The sequence below is a fragment of the Cnephaeus nilssonii genome (assembly GCF_951640355.1).
Source record: "Cnephaeus nilssonii genome assembly, chromosome: 16".
NCBI lineage: Eukaryota > Metazoa > Chordata > Mammalia > Chiroptera > Vespertilionidae > Cnephaeus > Cnephaeus nilssonii.
In genome coordinates this window covers 7,269,045-7,295,467 of record NC_137087.1, presented here as the reverse complement: position 1 = coordinate 7,295,467, position 26,423 = coordinate 7,269,045, and the positions used below count along the sequence as shown (strand labels likewise).

The 26,423-nt window shown below is 39.9% G+C and overlaps 2 protein-coding genes across 5 annotated transcripts in view; one reads left to right on the top strand and one right to left on the bottom strand.

Annotated features, from left to right (window-relative positions):
- NCOA4 (nuclear receptor coactivator 4) overlaps window positions 1–13,262 on the top strand; it is a 28,212-nt gene extending 14,950 nt beyond the window's left edge. For 2 of the 4 annotated variants that reach the window (XM_079793368.1, XM_079793369.1), the window contains exons 2-10: window positions 3,386–3,537; window positions 5,001–5,141; window positions 5,283–5,371; window positions 6,192–6,300; window positions 6,841–6,930; window positions 7,988–8,131; window positions 9,649–10,647; window positions 11,040–11,183; window positions 11,733–13,262. In XM_079793368.1, coding sequence (XP_079649494.1) covers window positions 3,400–3,537; window positions 5,001–5,141; window positions 5,283–5,371; window positions 6,192–6,300; window positions 6,841–6,930; window positions 7,988–8,131; window positions 9,649–10,647; window positions 11,040–11,183; window positions 11,733–11,738 — 1,860 coding nt within the window. In that variant the 5' untranslated portion in view covers window positions 3,386–3,399 and the 3' untranslated portion in view covers window positions 11,739–13,262. Of the gene's footprint in view, window positions 1–3,385; window positions 3,538–5,000; window positions 5,142–5,282; window positions 5,372–6,191; window positions 6,301–6,840; window positions 6,931–7,984; window positions 8,132–9,648; window positions 10,648–11,039; window positions 11,184–11,732 lie in introns of all 4 variants that reach the window. The other 2 variants (XM_079793366.1, XM_079793367.1) reach the window with 1 other exon arrangement.
- Window positions 13,263–13,403: 141 nt separating this feature from the next.
- Window positions 13,404–26,423, bottom strand: part of LOC307112600 (mitochondrial import inner membrane translocase subunit Tim23) — a 39,966-nt gene continuing 26,946 nt past the window's right edge. Inside the window, exons 6-7 of the mRNA XM_079793370.1 lie at window positions 24,668–24,778; window positions 13,404–14,487 (exon numbers count right to left, since the gene is read on the bottom strand). Coding sequence (XP_079649496.1) covers window positions 14,372–14,487; window positions 24,668–24,778 — 227 coding nt within the window. The 3' untranslated portion in view covers window positions 13,404–14,371. The remainder of the gene's footprint in view (window positions 14,488–24,667; window positions 24,779–26,423) is intronic.

Sequence of the window (26,423 nt, the reverse complement as noted above, 5' to 3'; positions counted from 1 at the left end):
CTCCAAATATTTGAGAAGAGACTTCTCTTATCAAGGTTAAAAACAGCTTCCCTTCCAGAGAAATTTTTCATGGTTTTGAGGTCTCTTTCCCTTTTCTAAATGCTTCTTTCTAAAGTGTTTTATTCCGAAAAATTTCAAATATAGTCTAGTCAACATGGAACAAATGTTCCTGTGACAAACACTATACTTTTGATGAAATCAGTCAAATGGTATGTAGATTACTTCCCCCTCAGACCCAGCACACTGCTATCTCATATAGGGCTCACTTTCAGTTAAAAATCTTCATCCTTTTAAAAATTTATACTCCCTCCCTGCCCCCCTAAAAAATTGTACTCTTCCCCGATTCAAGTTCAATTGAGGAAACAGGTACATACCTCTAAAAACTTTACAGACTGGTTTTAGTGTATTATCCTTCGAATACTGTGTAAAAAAATTATGATTTAATTTAATTGTGTTTCTATTTAGCCCATATTCACTTTGTCCACAAAGATAGCATACAACCTTGCCACAGGTCTTACTATTGTCCAGTTATGTTGTGTCTACAACAAGCATGTCAAACTCAAAGGCTAACATGGGCCAAATAAACAAGGTATAAGTTTATGTGGCTGCAAAAAAACAAAAGCTTCCATTTTCATAGAAACGTAGGTTTATTTTGATAAGAGACATGCTGAATACAAAGGGCTTAAAATAAATGAGTAATCATTAGCATAAAATAATAGAACATTTTAATAAAATTAATATTTTTTCTTGAACATTAACTTAACCAGACACTGAATAACTGCACAAATAAATAAGCATAACGCAAATAAACCTATTTTTCTTGTTCTCTGAAAGCAAAATATTTCCTGTTGCGCACACCAGACAAGTGAGTCCAAGACTAATGACATGGCAGTTGGCTGCTAAAATATTTGCTGCTAGTATTAGTGGAGAGAAATGGTGTACCTGTGCATAAGGCGAGTAAGGGAAATGAATGCAACACGATTACAGTAGTTAGTCATTAGCTCATGTTGTAGTTTGTTATTAATAATTTTGTATGCCCTAACTGGTTTGGCTCAGTGGATAGAGCATCGGTCTGCGGACTCAAGGGTCCCAGGTTCGGTTCCGGTCAAGGGCATGTACCTTGGTTGTGGGCACATCCCCAGTAGGGGGTGTGCAGGAGGCAGCTGATTGATGTTTCTCTCTCATCGATGTTTCTAACTCTCTATCCCTCTCTGTAAAAAAATCAATAAAATATATTTAAAAAATAATCCTATCTAATAAAAGAGAAACATGCAAATTGACCGTACCTTCGCTACACCCACAAGCCACACCCACCAGCCAATCAAGACGAGTATGCAAATTAACCCAACCAAGATGGCGGTTGATTTGCATATCCAGGCGCAGAGCGAAGACTGAAGACAGTGTAGAAAGAAGCCAAGCGCTGCAGACAGGAGTGAAGCTGTGGAGAAGCAAGCAAGAGGGGTGGGGGAGAAGGGAGGGAAGCAGGCGGGGCAGTGGAGACCACAGCAGGAAGCCCTATTGCAGGAATCTTCCTGCAACAGGCCTCTAGTTATGTATAACAGGATATTGTAAAAATTAAGTTAGGAAATTTTTATTAAAACGTTTCTTATATTCCGTTATATTGTCTGGGCCATAAAAATATTCGTTGTGGGCTGTGAGTTTGACATGCTTGGTCTACAACATTACATTGGACAGTTTAGTAAAACTATCCAAGAAGGAAGTAACAGGGATTAGTGAACCTATGCTGGCTACAGTGATCACTGCTTTCTTTTATAAGTGTTTAAAAACCATCTGTGGCCCTAGCCAGTTTGGCTCAGTGGATAGAGTGTTGGTCTGTGGACTGAAGGGTCCCTGGTTCAATTCTGGTCAAGGGCATGCATGTACCTTGGTTGCAGGCTCCTCCCTGGCCCAGGCCCTGGTCGGGGCTCATGCAGGAGGCAACCAGTCGATATTTCTCTCTGTCTTTCCCTCTCTCTTCCAGTCTAATAATCAATGGAAAAATATCCTCGGGTAAGGATTAAAAACAAAACAAAACAAACAAAAACACATCTGTGATTCTACCTCTATCTAGGTTAGAAACCCGTGGCTCTGTCAAGCTCTGCTTCATTGCATTTTGGACTCTCTTCTCTCCCAGTTTGATACATCATTGGTTATGTGCTGTTCTTTCCACATCTATTTCTTATCTCTTGTAAACCTAAGCTTATTAGAGAATTCTCTGTAGTTTGCTACACTAATCTCTGTAAGAACCTCCCTTACGTCAAAATCCTATGAAATTATTTTTTTTAGATTTACATTCTTGAGAGCTTCCTAGCTATGAAGCCATCTCTAAGTTGTCCCTAAATTTAAAAAGATATATAGCCGAAACCAGTTTGGCTCAGTGGATAGAGCGTCGGCCTGCGGACTGAGGGGTCCCAGGTTCGATTCCGGTCAAGGGCATGTACCTTGGTTGCGGGCACATCCCCAGTGGGGGGTGTGCAGGAGGCAGCTGATCGATGTTTCTCTCTCATCGATGTTTCTAGCTCTCTATCCCTCTTTCTTCCTCTCTGTAAAATATCAATAAAATACATTAAAAAAAAAGATATATATAAAAAGAATAAATTAAAATTCTGTCCTCAAAAAATTTAGGTATTTGCCAGATCTATACAATATTTTAAACTGTTTATAAGCTTATTTTTTTTTTTTTGCAGCTTTTTTTCAAAGTACTGTAATTATGGATCCTTGTAGACCTTTAAGTCTTCACCTCTAAATCTGCAAAAACAAGAACACATGGCTTAAACTGTCTGACTTCATGTGTGTTATAAATAGAAACGTACACTCTAATATTCTTTGAACTTTTTGGAGGCTGTATGCCTTATTGATTCAGAAAATTTTTTTTCAGAAATACCTGTTCACATGTAAAGTGTCCCTAAAGTAGATGCATAGAATTCTGTGGCAGGAACACAATAGTGGTGGGCATGGAGAGGAGGGAGTATTTATTAAGAGTTTGCTGTGGCCCTAGCCTCAGTGGATAGAGCATCAGCCTGTGGACTGAAGGATCCCAGGTTCAATTCTGGTTAAGGGCACATGCTGGGATTGTGGGCTCCATCCCCAGTAGGGGTTGTGCAGGAAGCAGCCTATCAATGATTCTCTCTCATCATTGATGTTTCTATCTCTCCCTCCTGCTCTGAAATCAATTAAAAGTATATGTATATGTATATGTATATGTATATGTATATGTATATGTATATGTATATGAAGAGTTTGCTATGTGCCAGGTTCTGTGTTGGAAGTAATCTAAGCAGTTAGTATCTGGGAGCTGGTTGGAATGATCATTTCGGGGAGGATTGAAAGGTGGTTTCTGGTTGTAATGATGGTGCAATTTGAATTGTTCTATTTTTCTTTGAAGGAACAGTGAGCAGAATGAGTACCTCACAGGACCAGAATGGCTTCAGTAAGAGAGAACCCCTTTTGAGGTGTCGTGATGCACAGAGAGACTTGGAGCTTGCTATTGGTGGAGTTCTCCGGGCTGAACAGCAAATTAAAGATAACTTGCGAGAGGTATGATGTGTGCTTTTCTCTTGCTGTGTCTGGACTCTTAGCACAGGCATGTTTAGAGCATGGCCAAGGGTTGGCTTCTCAGTGCCAACCAAGAAGTTTTCACCCCATGCCTTCCATGGTCTGCCTGAAATGTTGACGTCTTTAATTCCAAAGGGAAATAAAGCAGATGTTAGAAGAGTTGGGAAAACTTTGTACCAAGAGAATTAGTTCAGCATGCATTTTTGATCGCTCTTCTTTGTGGTCCCTGTGCCAAGCACTGCCATAAAAAAAACCTCAAAAACCCCAAAAACGAATGAGCAGTATATTGTTCATCTGTATCCTGGGTGCATAAAGGATGGCACCAGATCCTGTCCCCTACCATTTTTTAACTGGTTGATTGCATGGTTTTGGTGGTGGCATGGTTCTGTAAGTGACCGTCAGAGTAAGCAGAATGAAATATGTTTGTTCCATTGGCTTAATAGTATTCTTTTGGTGAGTGGGCAGACCAAGAAGTATTACATGACTTTGAAATACTTTATTATACAGAAAAAAAATGTGTTTTAAAATAGTTTTTAAAAAATATGTATTTATTGAATTCAGAGAGGAAGGAAGAGAGAGAGAGAGAGAGAGAGAGAGAGAATGAGAATGAATGAGAATCATCAATTGTGAGAGAGAATCATTGATTGGCTGCCACTTGAATGGCCCCTACTGGGGATCGAGCCCACGACCTGGGCATGTGACCTTGACCGGAATCGAACCTGGGCCCCTTCAGTCTGCAGGCTGGCACTCTATCCACTCAGCCAAACTGGCTAGGGCTAAAATAGTTTTTTTAAAATGTGGGTTCTCATTGATAATTTATAACTGTTTTGATGTTTTTCCTTAGAATTTTATATTTTCCCCTATTTGAATCACTGTTTATGCTTCCAGAGACATTTACTTTACAGTTGTACTTACACTGTCTATCCTAGTGGTCTCTGGTTGTTGACATATAGTGGCACATCTCTTTATCAAATTGGTCTACCGTTGTCAATGGGTTGCTCATTTGCAAGGTGAGAAAAGAGATAAAGGCTAGTTATTAACTCAATAGTCTTATTACACTTGTAAATTTATAAAACTATAGGTTTTCAAATTATATGAAAAACTGAGGGGGATCAGTATTACCTGACATATCCTTATATTTTCTCTTGATTATTTTAGGACACCCCAAAATTAACCTGGCCTCTTAGTATTGTGGGAGGATTTTAGAGCTTAGGTATAATTTTTTAGCTGGAATTCTTAAAATGGGTCCTTGGGGCTTTGGGGACACTAAGCCCAGAAATTATAGGTACAAATTTTAGTATGTGCATTTTTCTGGGGAGATGTCATTGAGTAGCCAAAAGGATTTGTGACTCCCAAAAGTTTAAGAGCCTCACTGTTCAGTGGGAAATAATTCTTTGGCCTTATAACAATAGTGAAGCTAATATTAATATGTATGTATTTCTTAGATTAAAGCCCAGATTCACAGTTGCATAAGCCGTCACTTGGAATGCCTTCGAAGCCGGGAGGTGTGGTTGTATGAACAGGTAGATCTCATCTATCAGCTTAAAGAGGAGACACTTCAGCAGCAGGCCCAACAGCTCTACTGGGTAAGGTGGCTGGTTTCTAGAGAAAATCTTTCCTGTATTGTGGGATCAGATAAAAGTTTAATCTCAAGAGCTATTTGTTGACTTGGATACATTTGGTGCTTTTTGTATCATTGTGGCAAGGTGGTTTCATTTTTCTTACAGTTACTGGGCCAGTTCAATTGTCTTATTCATCAACTGGAGTGCACCCAAAACAAAGATCTAGCCAATCAAGTGTCCGTGTGCCTGGAGAGGTAAAGACTATCTTTGCTTGTTTTGTTTTTTGGCACTTTGACTTTGGTGTATTAAAAAAAAAGTCACTTTTGTAACTCATTGCACCTGTTGGATTTAACTTGACTTCTCTGTTCCTGTGATAAGATCATCTTGCTTTATATCCTATCTAATAAAAGAGTAATATGCAAATTGACCATCACTCCAACACAAGATGGCTGCCCCCATGTGGATACAAGATGGCCACCACAAGATGGCCAGCAGGAGAGGGCAGTTGGGAGGGACCAGGCCTGCAAGGGAGGGCAGTTGGGGGTGATCAAGCCTGCAAGGTAGGGCAGTTAGGGGTGACCAGGCCTGCAGGGGAGGGCAGTTAGAGGCAATCAGGCTGGCAGGGGAGCAGTTAGGCATCAATCAGGCTGGCAGGGGAGTGGTTAGGGGGTGATCAGGCTGGCAGGCAGAAGTGGTTAGGGGCAATCAGGAAGGCAGGCAGGCAAGCAGTTGGGAGCCAGCAGTCCTGGATTGTGCGAGGGATGTCCGACTGCCTGTTTAGGACCTATCCTACTGGGATTGGGCCTAAACGGGCAGTTGGACATCCCTCGAGGGGTCCCAGATTGGAGAGGGTGCAGGCTGGGCTGAGAGACACCCCCCCATGCACGAATTTCGTGCACCGGGCCTCTAGTATTTAATATTATACTTGGTGCATGGTTAAGTGATCTATCTTTGGTTGAGAGTCTTAGAAAAGTACCATCATTTCAGATAATTCACAATTTGGCTTTTGTTTTAGATGAAGTTGAAATAGATATTTCTTAAAAATAGCCAGATTTTATTTTATTTTTTCTCCAGACTGGGCAATTTGACCCTCAAACCTGAAGATTCGACTGTCCTACTCTTTGAAGCAGACACAACTGCTCTGCGCCAGGCCATCACTACGTTTGGGTCCCTCAAGACCATGGTGAGTAATACTGATCTCAGATGGTTCATAGTGTGCTGCTCAGGTCTGTGGCCTCACACATGGTACTAAAAACATCACATTTTAATTTGGATACTGGCTTTCTAGAGAATTTGGTGAACTTCAGAAATTTCACATTCTGATTAAGATGACAGGGCATTAGGCTGGTAGTTCTTGGGTGCGGTATTGACTCATGGATAATCTCAAGAATTCATCTGGTATTAAAACCTTTGACATATTTCTTATAAAATTTATGGCTTGAATGGTGTTTGATATAAAGAAGCAAACATGGTCTCATTTGGGTCTTGTTAAAAGTAGTAATACTACCAATTGTGGTGAAATTTCTTGTATGATGTTACGTAGTAAATAAGAGATTTCTCAGATTTGGTAACTACTTTGTAGATCATTGAATTTAGTGTAAAGAATATTCTATAGAAATGGTAATGCTTTGCTTAATACTTTTGAAATTTAGGAATTACAATTTCACTTTTTGGTATGAAAGTTAACATTAATAAACATGATTATTTTGCTTTTATTTTATAGCAAATTCCTGAGCAGTTGATGGCTCATGCTAGCTCATCTAATATTGGGCCCTTCATGGAGAAAAGAGGATATATCCCATTGCTTGAGCAGGTAAAATGTAATTTTGTTTCTGATTACTGAGTTATTACTTGGCTAATATTTCTTTTGGGGTTTAAGTAAATCACTTTTATTTTTTTTGCTGGGTTAGTTTATGCAATTAAAGTCTTTGAGACTGAATGTCAAATAGAAATTTAGATGTTTAATAGGTATTGAGTAATAGAAAGTTATTGTTATCAATCTTACCTAATAATAGACAAACATGTAAATTGACCTTAGCTCCGCTATGCCCACCAGCCAATCAGGAGTGAGTATGCAAATTAACCTGACAAAGATGACGGTTTATTTGCATACACAGGTGCCGAGGGGCGGGGCGGGGCGGGGGGACAGCGTTCCGCCCCACCCCCAGTATCTCAGGGCCTCTGAGCAGCGTGGGCAGGGCCGGAGGGGAAATAGGCGGCTCCGGGGGCTGGGTGGGAGTGGAAAGGCGGTGCCGGCAGCCAGGAGCCAGGGAAAGGAAGGCCTATTTTAGCATGAATCTTCGTGCATTGGGCTTCTAGTTAGTTCATAAGAAATTATCATCAGCCCTTGCCAGTTTAGATCACTGGACAAAACATTGGCCTGTGTAGTGAAGGGTATAGGGTTTGATTCTAGTCCAGGGCATGGACCTCAGTTGCAGGCTTCATATCTCCAGCCTTGGTTGGGGTGCATGCGGGAGGCAACCAATCAATGTGTCTCTCACATGGATGTTTCTCTTTGTCTCTCCCCATCCCTTCCACTCTCAAAATCAATGGCAAAATATCCTCGGGTAAGGATTAACAAACAAACAAAGTGTCATTAGCTCTCTGCTTGGGTATCCTTTTCTTTTATAATTCATAGATTAGATTTACTTCTAAAGGCAATTCAAATATAGGTTTCTAGACATTGTGAGTTGAGAAGAACCCTGGAATTCACCCGTACTACTTCATTTATAATTGTGAATATGGAGGCTTAAGGAAGTCATGTAATTTGTGAAGAGTCAGTGCAAGCCAAGATTAGAGAGTTTAGGTCTCCTGCTTTCCTGAACTTTCTACTGCATTTGACATTCATTGTCTTGTTATGTGATTAGCAGAAGTCAGCATCCAGCACCACAGCTGTCCCTCTCAGTGAATGGCTCCTTGGAAGCAAACCGGCCAATGGTCATCCAGCTCCTTACACACCCAGCACCAATCTCCAGGACTGGCTCACTCAAAAGCAGATCTTCGAGAATAGTCAGGTATGTTGCTGCTTTATTGTTTCTGAGGTAGATGTAGTAGTAGATGGAGTTAGTATGTTTTTGTTTAGTTTTTAGTTCTGGTCTAGAAACATGTATTTTTAATAACTTTTAATTACAATAGTGACATCTCTTCACCATAGAAAGTTTAGTAAACAAAGAACTATATAAAGAAATACAAATAATCCCAACATGCAGAGACAACCACTGTAACATTTTTATTTATGTACTTCACTAGAGGCCCGATGCACGGATTCGTGCACCAGTTGGGGTCTCTCACCCTGGCCTGCGCCCTCTCGCAATACGGGACCCCTGGGGTATGTTGGACTGCTGGTTTCAGCCCAATCCCTGCAGCAGGGCCAAAACCGGGCAGTCCGACATCCCCTGAAGGCTGTAGTAGTGCGCAATGCGGCAGGTGGCCAGGGAGATGCCCGAGCCCGGGCAGGCCGCTCTGCTCATCCCAGCCCTGCTGCGCCTGCTGCCGCTCAGTAGTGCTGCCACAGAGGCCGGGGAGGTGGGAGAGGCTGGTGCGCCTGCAGCTGTGCTCACTAGCCATGAGCCTGGCATCTTCAGCTGAGCAGCGCTCCCACTGTGGGAGCGCACTGACCACCAGGGGGCAGCTCCTGCATTGAGCGTCTGCCCCCTGGTGGTCAGTGCACATCATAGCGACCAGTTGTTAAGTTGTTCAGTTGACTGGTTGCTTAGGCTTTTATATATAGATTTTTCTATGCACACATATACTTAAAAAAATTATCCTATAAGTCCTGTTTTGGCTATTAGATTTTTTTTTTTCACTAATAGAGCATGAATATATTTCCTTCACTTAATTTCTTCTATAAAATCCTTAATAGAATATAATGTTTCATTGATTGGCTATAATTTAATCTCTAGGTTTTCTTTAGTGGGGGGAATATAAACAAAGTTCCTCTAAACATTCAGGAGCTAATTCTTTGTTAGTTCCTTAGGAGAAAATTCCTAGAAATGGCATTCTTAGATTACAGTTTTAGATACATATTACCAACTTGGCTTTCTAGGAAACTGATATTAATTTATATTCCCCCCAGCAGAATATTGATTGTATTTGCTTCCCTGAAACTTCTCTAAGAGTACTTATAAGTGTTTTTGTGAATTTGACACAAAATAAGTTTTGTTTTGTTTAAGGAAATTGAGTATTTTTCCTGTTTATTAGCCTCTTTCTATGATTTGCATAAGTATATCTTTTACTCACTTTTGTCTTTATTCATAGAGGCATGTTATGTTGAACTAATTTCTCTTTTCTATTTATGCTACAAATGCTTTCTCTTAGTTTGCCTTTAATATTTTTCAGTTTTTTAAATTGCAGAAAATATTTTTTATGTACTCAAATATTTTATTATTGCAACAGAGAAATCCCTTTTCTCTGTATACTTAAATTTAGAAACACTAGGCAATGTAGTAAATAGGCAAATAGAACTGTTATCATTGAATCCCAAAGCACTCATAATGTTCTGGTGAACTAATATTGTGTACTTTCTGCTTAGACTTCCTCCAGAACCTGCAGTGTCTTTAGTAATGTCTGGGGCAACCTAAAGGGCTTGGAAAACTGGCTCCACAAGAGCCAACAACAAGAAGTTCCTGAAAAACCACGTTACGAAAAGGGTAACAGCTGTTCTACCACCAGCTCATGCTCCGTTGATACTGAAAAGGTTGAAGATCCAGAGCTTCTTGATCAAGATGAGATGAATCTTTCTGATTGGCTGTTGACTGACCAGGACTCTCCAAAGCTGGAGAAGCCTGGGAATGGCAGCTGTGAAACCAGTGAGAAGTTTAAGCTCCTGTTCCAGGTGTTCCACGAGTCCTACAATGTGAACGATTGGCTTGTCAAGTCCGATTCCTGTACCAATTGTCGGGGCAACCAGCCCAAAGGTGTGGAGATTGAAAACCTGGGCAATCTGAAGTGCCTGAATGACCACAGTGAGGCCAAGAAACCCTTGTCCACCCCCAGCATGGTTATTGAGGATTGGCTTGTCCGGAACCATCAGGACCCATATAAAGTAGAGGAGGTCTGCAAAGCCAATGAGCCCTGTACAAGCTTTGCAGAGTGTGTGTGTGATGAAAATTGTGAGAAGGAAGCTCTGTCTAAGTGGCTGCTGGAGAAAGAAGGAAAGGATAAAAATGGAATGCCTGCGGAACCAAAACCTGAATCAGAGAAGCATCCAGATTCCCTGAATGTGTGGCTCTGTCCTTCCAGGAAAGAGGCAGCAGAACAAGCTAAAATATCAAAGGCAATGGCTCCTTCCAAAATTGCTGATTCCTTCAAGATGATAAGGAACAGTTCCTTGTCAGAGTGGCTCATCATACCCTCATGCAAAGAAGGACATCCCAAAGATAGAGCTGGCAAACAAAAGCTTATGAGTCCGTTGGCCACTTCCTGGTGTCCCTTTAATACAGCTGACTGGGTCTTGCCAGGAAAGAAGACAGGAAACCTCAGTCAGTTATCCTCAGGAGAAGACAAGTGGCTACTACGAAAGAAGGCCAAGGTGGGCAGACATCAAAATAGCACCATTTGAAATATATTTAACAGGTTTTTACTTCCTTAATCCCAAACCTTGCAAATGGCCCAGATCCTTAAACATGTTAAGTTAAATTTTGCTTAAGTATTGATTTTGGTGCAATGTTAGCAACAGAATGGAGGATCTGTGAATATTCAGACGGAAGTTTTTGTGCATTCTCCAGGTCCACAATCCCCATCCTGCAGGGGGAAAATACACAAAAAACACCAACCTGTTTTATTGCTATTTATGGGAAAAAATTTAGGGGCAGAGGAAACAATTGTCACCTTTGCTCTTATTAGAATGCCCATTTACATTATTCCTTATAGACACTATTATTGGGAAGATTATTTGTAGCAACCCATCTTTTTGTCTTGCAGGAAGTATTACTTAATTCACCCCTGCAGGAGGAACATAACTTCCCCCCAGAACATAACTATGCCCTCCCAGCAGTTTGTGATCTCTTTGCCTGTATGCAGCTTAAAGTTGATAAAGAAAAGTGGCTATATCGAACTCCTCTACAGGTGGGTACACACCAATCGTCTACATCAGGGGTCCTCAAACTTTTTAAACAGGTGGCCAGTTCACTGTCCCTCAGACCGTTGGAGGGCCGGACTATAGTTTAAAAAAAACTATGAACAAATTCCTATGCACACTTTACATATCTTATTTTGAAGTAAAAAAACAAAACGGCAAAAACACCCACATGTGGCCCGCGGGCCGTAGTTTGAGGACGCCTGGTCTACATATTAGATTTTACAGCTTATGTTTTCTTATATATAAACTCGTACTTTGCCTATTAAACCAGATTCATATTAGTGGAATGAATATTAGGCAAATGAGGGGTGGGGGAGAGGGAGATAATAAAATTTCATGTATTTCACTTGAACTTGCTTTATGAAATAACTAGTACATATTTGAAAGTGGCATTTTAAGATAATAATGTAGTTGTAATTTTTAGAACCTGTGTGGATTCAAATAGCTTATTGAGAAATGAGTGAGCTTTTAAGGTGGGAAGAAATGTTTATATGCTACAGTGAAGTGATTGTTTATCTGTGGACCTTTCTTTACAGATGTGAAGGAATGGAGTACTAGAATCAAGCAACTTTTCTGCAAATCATCACATTTCCATGAGCCGAGTGACTGCAGCTTGCCAAATCATAGTGTTTCTGGGTGACCAGCCAGTTTAGTTCCTTTCCTGCCTAATTTTGAACTAGTGAAATGTCATCACTTACGAATTACTGTGTAAAAGAAAAAGGCTGTTGATTCTGAGATGATTCAGTTTCTTCTTACAATTCACCCCTACACTAGAAAGAAACACAGTATCTTGGTGGATATTTCTTTCACAAGCCTCCATGGCTCCTTAGATTGTGTTATTAGTATATTAAAACTGTAGTTTTAAAAACGAAAGAGTTCTATAATCAAGTTGATTTAAAGCTAGTCAACTTCCTTAACCTTTTGGTTACCCTTCTTTAGATGCTTTCCTTGCTGTGGGTTTTTTCCATTAGTGGTGGAAGTCATTATTTCTTCTGTTTAAGTAATATATAGCATATTTCACACAAATAACCTTGAAAACAGAGAATTTTTTTCTCTCGTTTTTTTGTAAACCAAAATGTGTGCCAACATCTTGGCAATTTTTGACATTAATTACAAAACATTTAGCCCACGGGTCAGATTCTACATTTTCTTTTGGAAGAAATTAAGCTACTGCAATTTTTGTCTTTATTTCCTTAAGTGTTATTAAATTATCTAGTGAGCTCTTTTAGAAAAGCTCAAAATTGCTTTAAGATAATATTCTGGGTAATCCTATTTGAAAATATTCTGAAGAAATGCAAGCAAAAGAACCCCAGTGCCGATTAATCAGAGAGCAAAAGGCAAAACGTTGGAAATATAGTGCTTGAACTATCCATTATCCTAAGGGTTGTTTATTGGTGTATCCTGTGTAAATGGAAGTTGAGCTTGACATTGACACTTGGTGCTTTTAACTAGGGATAAATTAAATGTCCTTACTGCAAGCAGTGAACCTTGTACCTTTACCTCTAAAAGTGCAGTGAGCAGGCTGTTCTGAACACTTGTGCCTTGGGGTGTTTATTGAAGCTTTATGAAAACTGGTGTTTTTTCAAAATCCTTAAAGTCATGCCTACGATTTAAAGTTTCTCTGTAGGAGAGAGGTGGGAATTATGTTTTTAAATTCTTTGATATAGCAGCTTTCCAGGCTTCTAAATTAAGCCACTCAACTTACCCTGGTATATGGTATTGGAAATACTTTTAAAGTGTGTGATGTTGTCATCTAGAAAGCCCTTTTGGGGAAATTTCAGTCTTAACAGTGTCATTTGCCATACAGCTTCATTGGAATTCTTGAACCATGGCTGGAAAAAGTCCTCTATTATTTTGTCTCCCCCAAATTCCATTTAAAACTTTAATAAAGGTGGTGGGTAAAAACTTAAGGAGCCTTTCCATTTTAGGTTGCAGGAAACTGTAGTTTTTGAGGTTTAACACTGTGTATTCCTAAATTTACATTAATCACTTTGTTAATTAGTATGTAAAAGTCTTTTGCATTGATGCATTTTGTACTTTCCTCCATTAAAAGTCTAACAGCCATAGTTGTGTGTATTTGTAAAAGTACCTTGTAACAAAATATTCTATCACATGTAAATGTGATAACCTTTGGTTAGTAGTACACTGATAACAAAAATTTTTATATTCAATAAAATATCTGTATTTTATGAATCTTAAATTAGCAAGAATAGGTATGCTGCTACTAACTTCCATTTTCAGTCTGTTGCTCCAAACTCTTCATGTTACTCCTTTTAATTTTCAATCTGCTAAACTTTCTGCCAAATCCCTCATTAGATGCATCCAAAAAGGCCCCACTTTTTCCAGTCATAACTACCAGTTGTTTAGAATTTATTATGTATATGTATAATCTGCAGTGCAATTTTATATTTTCATATATAGATACTAGAAATAACTTGCCTTTATTTCCTTTCACTTTCCCAAGGCTTCCTTAAAAACGTAAGACTCTTATCTGTTACATCTCTTTTTCTAACTATCCCCAGGAAGGGGCTGAGTTAATATATACGTAATTAAGCATGACCACTGGACAGGTGGTTCTAGCACACTACTCTAATGGCATAATGTTTAATCTGAAGTATTTTGAGGTTATTTAGTGTCAACTCTATTGGAGGAAAATCTTAGCCCATCTGTTAATACTGCCAGTAACCCTTCATTTCAACACAAACATGAAACAAATGCTAAGGGTAAATTTCACTTTAAAATCAGAAAGATGTTTTTAAATGGAAACACCCACTATGTTTACATTGGAGTGGACTTTGGTTTTTCACACTTTATTGGGAATACAAGGCAATCTTACAGTCTTGGATCATTAAATGAACAAACATGGTGATATAGTACTGACAACAAGAATGACCTGAATGATGGGAGTAAGTGGTTTTCCAGTTCAGGAGGTAACAAAGAGAACAGGTGCAAGATCTTGAAAAAGAACCATATTACTCAGCCACCAAAGGGTTTTGGCTTCAACTCACTAATGGCTGGAAGGAGAGCCAGTCTAGTCAACCATCTTCATCACAGCAATTCGGAAATCTGCACAATTTTTCAAACTATTTGTAGGTACAGGAGAGAACTCCAGACTGACTCATAAATTGATCTGGATGACTACTGAAGTGTCCTCTAGTCAAAGTTGGCAGAATCTTCAGAGTGACTGTTGCAGCAAGGAGCCCTTCATGTGCTCCCAGTTGTTATATAGTGCATAGAGGCTAGTAAGTGTCAGTCCTGCTAGACCACCTCGTGCTACCCCTCGAAGACCACCTGGGGGGGAGAGAGAGAGATTTGCATTGCATAGTGTCCTAGCACCAAAGGATTAAACGAGTGTCAAGATTGAGACATAGCATTCATGTTTATAAAGACTCCATCCCAAGTGGAGAGTAAAAGTTTTAAAAGTGATATAATAAACCAATCAGGAGATAAATGACCTGTTTAATATACACACTATATTTCATATTTAAAATATTTTTCAATGTCACAATTTTTACATAAGATAATCAGCATTAACAATTTCTTGACTTCTCAATCTGACTTGTTCTTACAATACTTTTAAAGATCTTATGCTTATCATTGAAGTCCCAGCCAGATAAAGTATTTCCTGCTAATATAGACTACACAGGCACTGTCAACGGACTTACGGCAGTGATACAGACAAGGCGACACTCTTTGGAAATAGTGAGCAGCCTTTGGACTCTGCACATGTTCTGAAAATACTAACTTTAAAGATTCAAGCAGTGGTAAGAAGTGGCTGTAACGAAGCTTTGAGTTAGGTGCTGGAGAAGCACCACTCCCCGCCCCCCCTTCCTTCACTGATGAGTCAGAATCTCCTACAGCTGCTGAGCTGAGCAATGAGGCTTTTAGCATCCTCACACTAGTTGAAAACATTCAAGGATTAGACTATTTTTGCTTAACAACAAAATATTTTTTGTGTTGAAAAGGATCAGCAATAGATATTTTGTTTGAAATGCAGAAACAAAAATGTTTCAACTAGTTATTTGACAATAGCCCCCAAGTCTACCAAGACAAATGGGAGGTACCAAAAGTAACAAGTATTGGATGTTTTTTACAGTTTCGTAAACAAGTAGGGACCATAAACTTCAGGCAGCTACTTCTGCAGCTATGGAGTGTTTTTTTCAAGTTGTGTCAGGAAAGCAAAGGGAATGGAGCTGCAATCCAGTGATTACCTTACTGAGGTCTGAGACAGTAAATTCTGTGAAATTCAGTGATGTTGCCAAATTCACTTCAACCATTTCTGCAGTGAATGTCCTGCCAGATGGTTTCAGCTGATAGATCAAATGGCCACTCCTTCCAGGAGCCTCTCTAGTCTGAAGAGTTCTGATAGCTGACCTGCTTATTAGGCTTCCACTATGAAACGCCCTAATTATCTCTCTTAAACAGACCCAAACAGAAACTGCATACACAACATCTATAAATAGATGTCAAATATGGGGAGGGGGAAGAGTCGGCAATATCAAAAAAATTTAATAGATATCTCCTTTAAGTCCAGATCTCTATATTATCTTCCTATAGTTAGACTAGGCATTGCAGTTTAATTTGCAACTGTATTCAATGTGGTTGAAACAGAAGTAATGTACACTCAATCTGCTAATTTAAAACAATCTCAGTTTAATAAGGACCTACAAATTATCTTTGTTAATAAAAATTTCTATGGGCTGAAAGTGAACTATAATTAGACCAATTTCCTAAAATGGAAAAAACTACAAAGTACAGGAGAATAAAAGTAAGCCACCTGCAAGATCACTATGGCTCAGTTACTAAACCTGAACTTTTGAGTATAATGAGGATTCTCTGAAACAGATTACATAATTTAATACTCTAACCATTCTGAGTCAACACAAAGCAAAAGCTAAGGTGGCCTCACTGCTGTTTATTAGAAAAATGATGGCAGGCAAGTAACTGAAAGCACCATAATTTTTGCAGACACTCTTTCCTGGATCAAACATTCAGGCTAACTTCCCTGGACCTTTAGTAGATTGCACACCCAGAGCTCTGAAGTCTGCCTGCGGGCTTGGAAATAGCTGCAAACTGCCTGCCAGTTGGCCCACTGCTTTGAGTACCTTAACGTAGTTTCTACCTGGCTCTTTTGGAAAGATTTTTACACTAGTTTTCAGCCATCAAATGAACCTCCTGGGCATAGGCACTGGGGTAACAATGAAACTGGAAGGCTTTCCGATCTTTGGGGCATTAATAGCATACTAAGTATTCATAAAGAACAATTTATCCCCCAGAAAGCTTTCTACTTTCTGACCAAAATAAAACAAACTTAGTTCAAATCAATTAAGTTACTTCTTTGAAGACTAGAAAAAATTTATTTCCAGCAAGGAAACACCAAAAATATGCAGTGTTTGATTTACTAAGCACAGTTAATCCTTACTCTAGGCTAGCCTTTTATCACATACCAGCCATGTTTTAGTTTTAACACTTACCACTAATTTTAGAGTTTTCCAACTGGTTGATCTGTTAAAAGTTTGAGGACCTTGGCTTTAGGCTTTCTGTAATCAAAACAACTTCTGGCTATCTAAGCACAGGAAGTTGATTAGCAAATAACTTGTTTTGAACACAGAGTAATCAAATAAGGCCAACGGTCGGTGTCGGTAAAGCATAACAAACATGAGACATGTTTCACAGATTTACCTTCCATCTTTTGGATCCTTACACAACTCTTCCAGCGAGGGCAAATATTCCTTCTAATCCCGGGGAAATGAGGCCCAGAATCTTTAAATGCCTTTTGGGAGGCAGAGAGCTGGCTAGTGGCAGAGCTTATATATTGAACTGACAATTACTTTAGAGCAAGAATTGGCAAATTTTTCATAAAATGGACAGAAAAATATTTTAGGCTCTGAGGGACCAAAGGCTATTATGCGATACTGATAGAAGTATTTAAAATGTAACTTAAAAAAAAAAGTAACGCATAAGGAACAGACAGGCATCTGGCAAACAGGAACTGGTGGCCCTTGCTTCAGAGGAACAACCTTACCTACACACTGAGATGGCTACTAAACACCATTCAAAAATTTTTTTGCATGAACTTGACAATTATTTTGTATTACTTTAAAAAATTGTGGTAAAATATATGTAACATGGTTATTTACCATAAGTGTCCAGTTCAGTAGCATTAAGTACACTGGCAATGCTGTGCTACCACAATCATCCATCTCCAGAGAACGTTCATCTTGCAAAACTGAAACTCTGTGCCTACTAAACTGTCTCTCTCCACCTCACTCCCAAAGTAATGCCTAATTTTTATGTTGATACATCTTTATCACTTTTGTTTTTATCGAAGTAGTCCAATACATAATTTTAAAAGTCAAGATAGCACTAAAAGACTTTCGTTATGCACAATAGTCTGGTGTAGTCCCATCCTCACCTTAATTCCGTTCCCTAATTCTTTGTCTTTATCTTCATGACTAGAGGCCCGGTGCACGAAATTAGTGCGGGGGGGGGGGGGGGGGGGGAAAGGAGGTGTCCCTCAGCCCAGCCTGCACCCTCTCCAATCTGGGATCCCTCTCACAATCCAGGACTGCTGGCTCCCAACTGCTTGCCTGCCTGCCTTCCTGATTGCTCCTAACCACTTCTGCCTGCCAGCCTGATTGATGCCTAACTGCTCCCCTGCCAGCCTGTTTCCCTTTAACTACCCTCCCCTGCAGGCCCGGTCGCCCCTAACTGCCTCCCTTGCAGGCTTGATCACCCCCAACTGCCCTCCCTTGCAGTCCTGGTCCCTCCCAACTGCCCTCCCCTGCTGGCCTGATTGCCCACAACTGCCCTCCCTTGCAGACCTGGTCCCTCCCAACTGCCCTCCCCTGCTGGCCATCTTGTGTCCACATGGGCACAGTCATCTTTGACCACATGGGGGCAGCCATCTTGTGTGTTGGAGTGATGGTCAATTTGCATATTATTCTTTTATTAGATAGGATTCTAAAGAACATGACTATCGTCCTAGTTGGTTTGGCTCAGTGATAGAGGACCATTGGCCCATGGACTGAAGGGTGCCGGGTTCGATTCTGGTCAAGGGCACGTACCTCGGTTGCAGGCTTGATCCCCAGCCCTTGTGGTTGTGCTTGCATAGGAGGCAACCAATTGATCTCTCTCTCTCACATGGATGTTTCTCTCTGTCTCTCTGCCTCCCTGTCACGCCCTCTAAAAATCAATGGAGCCCAGCTGGCGTGGCTCAGTGGTTGAGTGTAGACCTATGAAGCAGGCGGTCACACTGATGAAATGAGGGAATAGTGAGAAAAAGAGAGAAATCAAAGGTGACTGGGTCATTGGAGGCTGTTTCCTGCTTCCCTGTTTTTTTCTCTTTGCTGTTAGAGAGTGGAAGCTATGTATGACTTTGGAGAGCAGAGACTAACTTGGCTGTGCTTCCCTCAGCAGTCTCACCCCTCTCTTCCATGCGATCCCAGTTCTTCCGTGCAACACTAAACTATCTCAGCTGTTTATGACTCCCCACATTACTGTGTCCCTTCAGGACTATTTTCACAGATCCTGAGTCTTTTTCGAGGGGGCTTTTCTGTGGGTGGTAGCGAGTGTCCCAGACTCTTTCAGAATCTTATGGAAGTTTTAGAGGGTTTATCAACCCTGAGTGAACACCTCCTGGTATAAACTTTGTACTTTAACTCTCTATGGAAGTTACAAACAATTTAAGGTTTATAAGTAAAAATAAATGCTGGTATTTAGGAGGTAAGATTAACAGATGTCCAGTCAAGCCAAATTCTTTACTGTGGCCTATGAAGCTCTATCTGCTCCATGATTTGGTCCCTTGCCATTTTTATGACCCCAGAATCAAATACTCCTCCCAATGCCTTTGAACTCATGCTTCAGGGCCTTTACCTAAATCACTCCCTCGACTCCCACCTCACATGCTCCCTCATGCGTCAGTCTTTGTTCGAACATCACCTTCTCCTTGAAGTGAGTCTCAAAAGCCTTGGGACATACAGTTTTGCATGTATGCCTTAGTTCGCTGTAGAATAAACTGCCAAATGTTAGATTGAGTAAAGGATCTACATATTTTAAACATTAATAACTAATGCCAAATTTCCCTTCAAAACACTTGCTTATCTTTTGCCAATATTAAATGCCATCTACCATCACCTTATTTAAGTCAGTTGGTGAAAAGTATTATTGTAATGTTTTCTTTTACTTTTCCTGGCTGCTTGTGAGACTGAACCACTTCTATCATTTAGCAGTCATTTGTATTTCCCCCTGAAGTGTCTGACATATCCTTAACTCCATTTTTTATTTGAGTGATTTGTTGAAATGTTTTATATATTACGGCAGTTAGCCCTTTGCCTACTTTACATGTTACATGCATTTTTATTTGCTGGAACAATGCTGATGCCAGTAACAGAAACAAAGAAGTCATCAAGAGGCTCCTCCTTTTGACACATAGAAATTTTATTTTGAAGGACTGGCATTCATGGGGATCGAGCCTGCAACCCAGGCATGTGCCCTTGACCGGAATCGAACCTAGGACCCTTCAGTCTGCAGGCTGACGCTCTAGCCACTGAGCCAAACTGGCTAGGGCAAAATTTAAAAAATAAATTTTAATAATAACTGATGACAATTGCTTAATTTGATTAACTGGATTTGTGTATCTTTTTACTTCTGTTTAGTTTGCTTTTATAGATGACTTATGGAAGGAGTAGGATTAACAGATCAGAGATTTTTTTGAGTGGGAAGGGGGGCCCATGTCTTGGTTTCTGAGGCCTTATTTCCTGAAGATAAGTGACCAGGCCTCTAAAACATTCCTAAACTTATGGATAATAGCAAAACTATAGCTGTTCTTGTTGTGGTAAAATACTGGCTATTATTGAACACTTTCATATGCCATAGGAAATCTAATAATGACATTTCACGCCTTCTGAAAAATATTTACATAAACTCATTAAGTAAAATTAGGCCTGAACTAAAATCATATGAACAAACTGAACTACCAAGCAAAATAAGAGATAGTCTCATAGAAAGAGCAGGAAGACAGCTTGTGTATGTGTGTGTGTGTGTGTGTGTGTGGGGGGGGGGGGGGGGGATAGGTGAAAAAAGGCATAGAAGGGATAAATGATGATGGAAAAAAAGAAAGTAAAATTGCTGTGGTCAGTGTCACTCAGTGGTTAGAGCACCTGCTTGTGCTCCAAAGGGTCCAAGTTTTGACTCCTGGTCAAGGGCACGTACCTGGATTGCAGGTTGGGTCCCCGGCCCAGGTCGGGGCACATGTGGGAGGCAACCTATTGATGTGTCTCTCACACATTGATGTTTCTCTCTCTCCCTCCTTCCCTCTCTCTAAAAGTCAATGGAAAAAATATCCTTGGGTGAGGATTAACAAAACAAAATAAAATGAAAAAGAAAAAAACTTTAAAAATATATTTTGATTTTTTACAGAGAGGAAGGGAGAGGGATAGAGAGTTAGAAACATCGATCAGCTGCTTCCTGCACAACTCCTACTGGGGATATGCCCGCAAACAAAGTACTTGCCCTTGACTGGAATTGAACCTGGGACCTTTCAGTCAATTAGGCCGATGCTCTATCCACTGAGCCAAACCAGTTAGGGCAAAATGAAAAAATTTTTAAAAATATATTTTTATTGATTTTCAGAGAGGAAGGGAGAGGGAGAGATAGAAACATCAATGATAAGAAAGAATCATGGATCGGCTGCCTCCTGCACGCCCTACACAGGGGATCGACCCTGCAACCCAGGCATGTGCCCTTGACCGGAATCGAACCTAGGACCCTTCAGTCCGCAGGCTGATGACGCTCTATCCATTGAGCCAAACCGGCTAGGGCAAAATTTAAAAAATAGAAAAAAAAATCATATCCGAATTATTACTTTAAAAATTATCCTCTTGACCCTGCAGGGTGGATCAGTTGGTTGGAGTGTCGTCATACACCAAAAAAGTTGCAGGTTCAAACCCCAGTCGGTGCGTATGGGAGGCAACTGATAGATGTTTCTTTCTCCCTTCCTCTATCTAAAATCAATAAACATATACTTGGGTGAGGATTTAAAAAAATTAGCCTCTTTCTGGTGTGACAATGTTAGGGGCAGAAATAGAATATTGGAAACTATAAGATATATTCATCATGCTTTGTTAACCATGATGGTTTTGTTCTGATTAGAAAGCACGTTTTCACTTGGCTGGGAATTGTACGCCCTGGGACACGGGAGCTAACATCGGAATGCAGTCCAACCTCCTGTCCCAAGAACTGCCTATTGTTATGGAAAGATTTATAATCTGGAGGCACCTGTTCTTTACAACCCCAGCCCCTATTACCTATAATCTGGTCCCGGGGCGCCCCCCAAGCCTGCATGACTTGTAACCTGTAATGATTATCCTGGGCTCATTTTCCCAAGTAATCTTTGTCCTTCTATCCAATATAAGCAGCTGGCTTATGGTAGAGGGCAGAGCTGATTTTTGTGGATGACCTGCTGCTCTCCCATACTGCTGGCAGTACTGGAATAAACACTCATATATGATTCAACCCTGTTTCTGCTTAATTGGCTCAAGTAGTGACAGGCAGCCCAGACTCCTTGATTGTCCGGTCACAATGGCACATTTTCTCATGTAGTATTTTCCTCATAATTTTTCTTTTTACTAAGTAGCTGCAAAAGTACTACTTTTGTACTAAAGTGGCTACATTGGATCATACTACTTTCATTCTAAAATCCTTCCCCCCCTTTTTAACACATTTATTATTATTTTATACCAGAGGCCTGATGCACGAAATTCCTGCTAGGGGCTCCAAGGGCCGGGGCTGCTCTTCGTCTGGCCGTCCAGTCTAATTAGCATATTACGCTTTTATTATTATAGGTGTGTGTGTGTGTATATATAGTATAGAGTTGATTTCAGAGAGAAAGGGAGATGGAGAGATAGAAACATCAATGATGAATCATTGATTGGGTGCCTCCTGCACAACCCCTATGGAGGATTGAGTCCACAACCTGGGCATGTGCCCTTGACCGGAATAGAACCTGGGACCCTTCAGTCCACAGGCCGACGCTCTATCCACTCAGCCAAACTGGTTAGGGCTAAAGTCCTTCCTTTTTTTTTTAAATTCTATTTGGAAGAGTACACTGGGGATTGGAAAAAATTCAGGTCAGCAGGAATTAGCCATTCCCTAAATGTGAAATTCCTCCCCTAACAGTTTATGCTGCTCTAGACTAGAGTGCCCAAACTCTTTTTCAAATCTGAAAGTTGAAGTTACACATTTGCATTCCTGCCACACAAAATCAATAAAAGACACCAATCTGCCTTTGCTGAGGCAGGGACGGGAAGCAATGTTGGAATTTTGGTTCAGCAGATCATTTACTTCCTCTATGTCCACAACCGAAAGGGAGCTGCAACCAACTCATCACCTGACAGAATTAATGGGTAATCTTTTTTGCTTTTTCTCTTTGGAGCCAAGGGCTTTCCATAATTTATGTGGAAGCTGTCCCGAGCTACTACTGCAAGGAAGTGTGTGACACAGAAAAGAGGCTACCATTCCTTTTGATAACATCAAGTATTCAGCCTTTTCCTTCCTCTTTTTTAAACATGCATAATGCCTTACATTAGAATTTGCATTCGTATATTCAGAACTGCTCCTAACACAGGAAATGCCATTAGCTTACTTTGAGTAAGAAAACAGGGAATGGTGGGGACTCAGCTTCCATGCCCACCCACTGAGGTAGAAGTGGCTCCCCACTCTGCTCCAGCCATTTGCCACCAAACAGTGTGAGCTTGGTGTCTTCCATTTATTCAAAAGAAGCTGGAATTCCAGATTTTTGTGAAATTTTCCGTTTTTTAAAATATTAATTTGTTATTTAAAAACCCTTTCTGGCTGAGTGCCACCTTTGTGCTCCCAATTAAAATTTAAAATTCTTTTGTCTGACCCTACAGATTTTCAATGTGAAAGTATTTTTAGGTTTTTAAGCTTTTTCTATGCCAAGGCAACATTTCATGGACATATTCTACCTGGAAACTGTATGTGTGTAAACACATCATAAATGGTGCAAGAAGTTGTGTGAGCTCTTAAGGAATAAAATTCCAAATGCAATCTATTTCAATATAGAAAAGCCTCTCACCCTAGATATGGTAGGAAAACTTGGACTTTATAATCATGTGAGACTTCTCACATTTCTTTCTCGTAAAAATTGAACAAAAATACTACCTGATATATGTGATGAAAGAATACCTAATAAACAGAATTGCTCAGTTAATCAAGTGTCTCAGACATAACAAAGCAATCAAACAAAAGTGCTCTTCAGAGACAGGAGTATAGAACTTATGCAGTTTAATTAAATAATTTAAAACTGAAGTGATGAAAAATTTGGAGCTGTCACTGCTTATATGACATTTTGAAAAAGGTCGTCTTAATACTGTGCTCATCTATAAAGCTGGAGTGTGATTCTCATCTCACAGAGTTTTTTTATTTTTTTTTATTTTTTTAAAATAAATCTTTATTGTTCAGATTATTACAATTGTTTCTTCTTTCTCATCTCACAGAGTTTTAAAGGAAACAAATTATTAAGTATTCATTGCTGAGAGTATAATCATAATTCAGTGAATATTAATTATTTTTCCATTTTAGAGGAGAATTTGATATTTGATCTTCCCCAGACCATTTTGGATCAACTCTTAGGACTTTGGTTATTTTTCAAAATTGAATGGTATTTAGTTTATCTAATGTTCATTCATAACAGTATTATTCAAGGTAGGCAAAGGTGGAAGCAACCAAGTATCTGCTTAGGATGGAAAAAAATTGTGACACATGCTATAACATGGATGAACCTTGAGGACATTACACTAAATGAAATAAGCCAGTCACAAAATGACAAATACTGTATGATTCCACTTACATGAGGTACCTAAAGTAGTCAATTTCATAGATAGAAAGCAAAATAGTATTTGCCAGTGGCTGAAGGGAGAAACGGAGAGTTGTTTAATGAGTAGTTTCCGTTTTGCAAAATGATAAGTTCTGGAGATTGGTTATACAACAATGTAAATATATTTAACTTTACTAAACTGTACACTTAAAATATGGTTCAGCCCTAACCGGTTTGGCTCAGTGGATAGAGCGTCGGCCTGCGGACTGAAGGGTCCCAGGTTCGATTCCAGTCAAGGGCATGTACCTTGGTTGTGGGCACATACCCAGTGGGGAGTGTGCAGGAGGCAGCTGATCGATGTTTCTCTCTCATCGATGTTTCTAACTCTCTATCCCTCTCCCTTCCTCTCTGTAAAAAAAAAATCAATAAAATATATTTTAAAAAAAAGGGTTCAGATGGTTAATCTTATATATATTTTACCAAAACTAAACAAACAAAAACTAAAACAATCTCTGGTTTCTGAGAACACTAGATTATGCTGGGGAAAAAAAATTATGCAGTTTCCTTAGAAAACTATGCATCAAAAGCATACTTCAAGTGTATTAAGAGAGCTCTCTATTCAACATCTCCTACCTGTACATTTATACAACATGCCCGTCATAGTTCCAGCTGCTACTGTATTGAGGTCATCTTCTGCACCTCGTGTTTTCTCAATGATGACACCAAATGCACTATAAAGCAAAGCTACAGGGGAAATGGAACTGATCAGTAATATAATAGTGATTCAAAGTCAGTATAGAAATTATACTTAGGTAAATGTATCCTAGAGTCATCATTCTGTAAGTATTCAAAGGTATATAAAGAGTGATCACTTGAACACTGTTTGTAATAGCAAAAGCCTGGCAACAACTAAAATGCCCATCAGGAAGAGACTGATCCAGAAAGGGACTTTCCACATGATGGAATGCTATTTATACTCACTTAAAACAAAAAGGAGGACGAGCTATAGTCACTAATCCAGGCATGTGACTATGACTCCGGATATGCAAAGAAGATATTTGGAAAGGTTTAGAAGAAATATTAATAGAAGCCAATTATGGAAAGTACCATCCCTAGCCAGTTTGACTCAATAGATAGAGCATTGGTCTACGGACTGAAGGGTCCTGGGTTCGATTCCTAGTCAAGGGCACATGCCTGGGTTATGGGCTTGATCCCCAGTGGGGGGCATGCAGGAGGCAGTCGATCGGTGATTCACTCTCATCATTGATGTTTCTATCTCTCCCTCTCCCTTCCTCTCTGAAATCAATACACACACACACACACCGAGTGGCCAGATTACTATGATCTCTGAACACATAATAATCTGGCCACTCAGTGTGTGGTGTGTGTATATATATATTTATATATTTTAGAGGCCCAGTGCATGAATTCGTGCATGGGTGGGGTCCGGCCAGCCTGGCCAGGGGGAGGGGACATGGGCGGTTGGCCGGCCTGCCTGATGGTTGAACTCCTGGTAGAGGGGACAATTTGCATATTAGCCTTTTATTATATAGGATATACATTGAGTGGCCAGATTATTATGCATTCAGAGATCATAATAATCTGGCCAATCAGTGTATACTAGTATATTTAAAAAAAAAAAAAAAGTACTACTGGGGAGTCCTATGAAGAATCTCTTCAATTTTCACTTGTATTTATAGTAACCGTACTTCAGATTTAGAAACAAAAACACATGTATTTCTATTGTGAGAAAAATAAAACTTAAAAATATAATTTTTGCTGATCTGACCAAAAATTAGGTATAATTTTGATTTATTCATTTCGGACAGCTATGTTGTGTTAGCTTTTGTCATTTTTTATTTTTTTAAAAAATATATTTTATTGATTTTTTACAGAGAGGAAGAGAGAGGGATAGAGAGTTAGAAACATCGATGAGAGAGAAACATTGATCAGCTGCCTCTTGCACACCCCCCACTGGGGATGTGCCCGCAACCAAGGTACATGCCCTTGACCGGAATCGAACCCGGGACCCTTGAGTCCGCAGGTCGATGCTCTATCCACTGAGCCAAACCGGTTTCGGCTGTTGTCATTTTTTAAAAAAATTTGACAACCTAAGGCTTGGCCAGCATAGCACAGTGGTTGAGCATCAACCTATGAACCAGGAGGTCACGGTTTGATTCTAGGTCAGGGCCCATGCCCTGGTTGCAGGCTTGGTCCCCGTGGGGAGCATGCAGGAGGCAGCTGATCAATGGTTCTCTCTCATCATTGATGTTTCTATCTCTTTCTCCCTCTCTTCCTCTCTGAAATCAATAAAAACATATTTTTTTAAAAATTGATAATCTAAGGGAAAAGTTAAAACATTATTTTATTTGGTGTCGTGCTTGGGCAG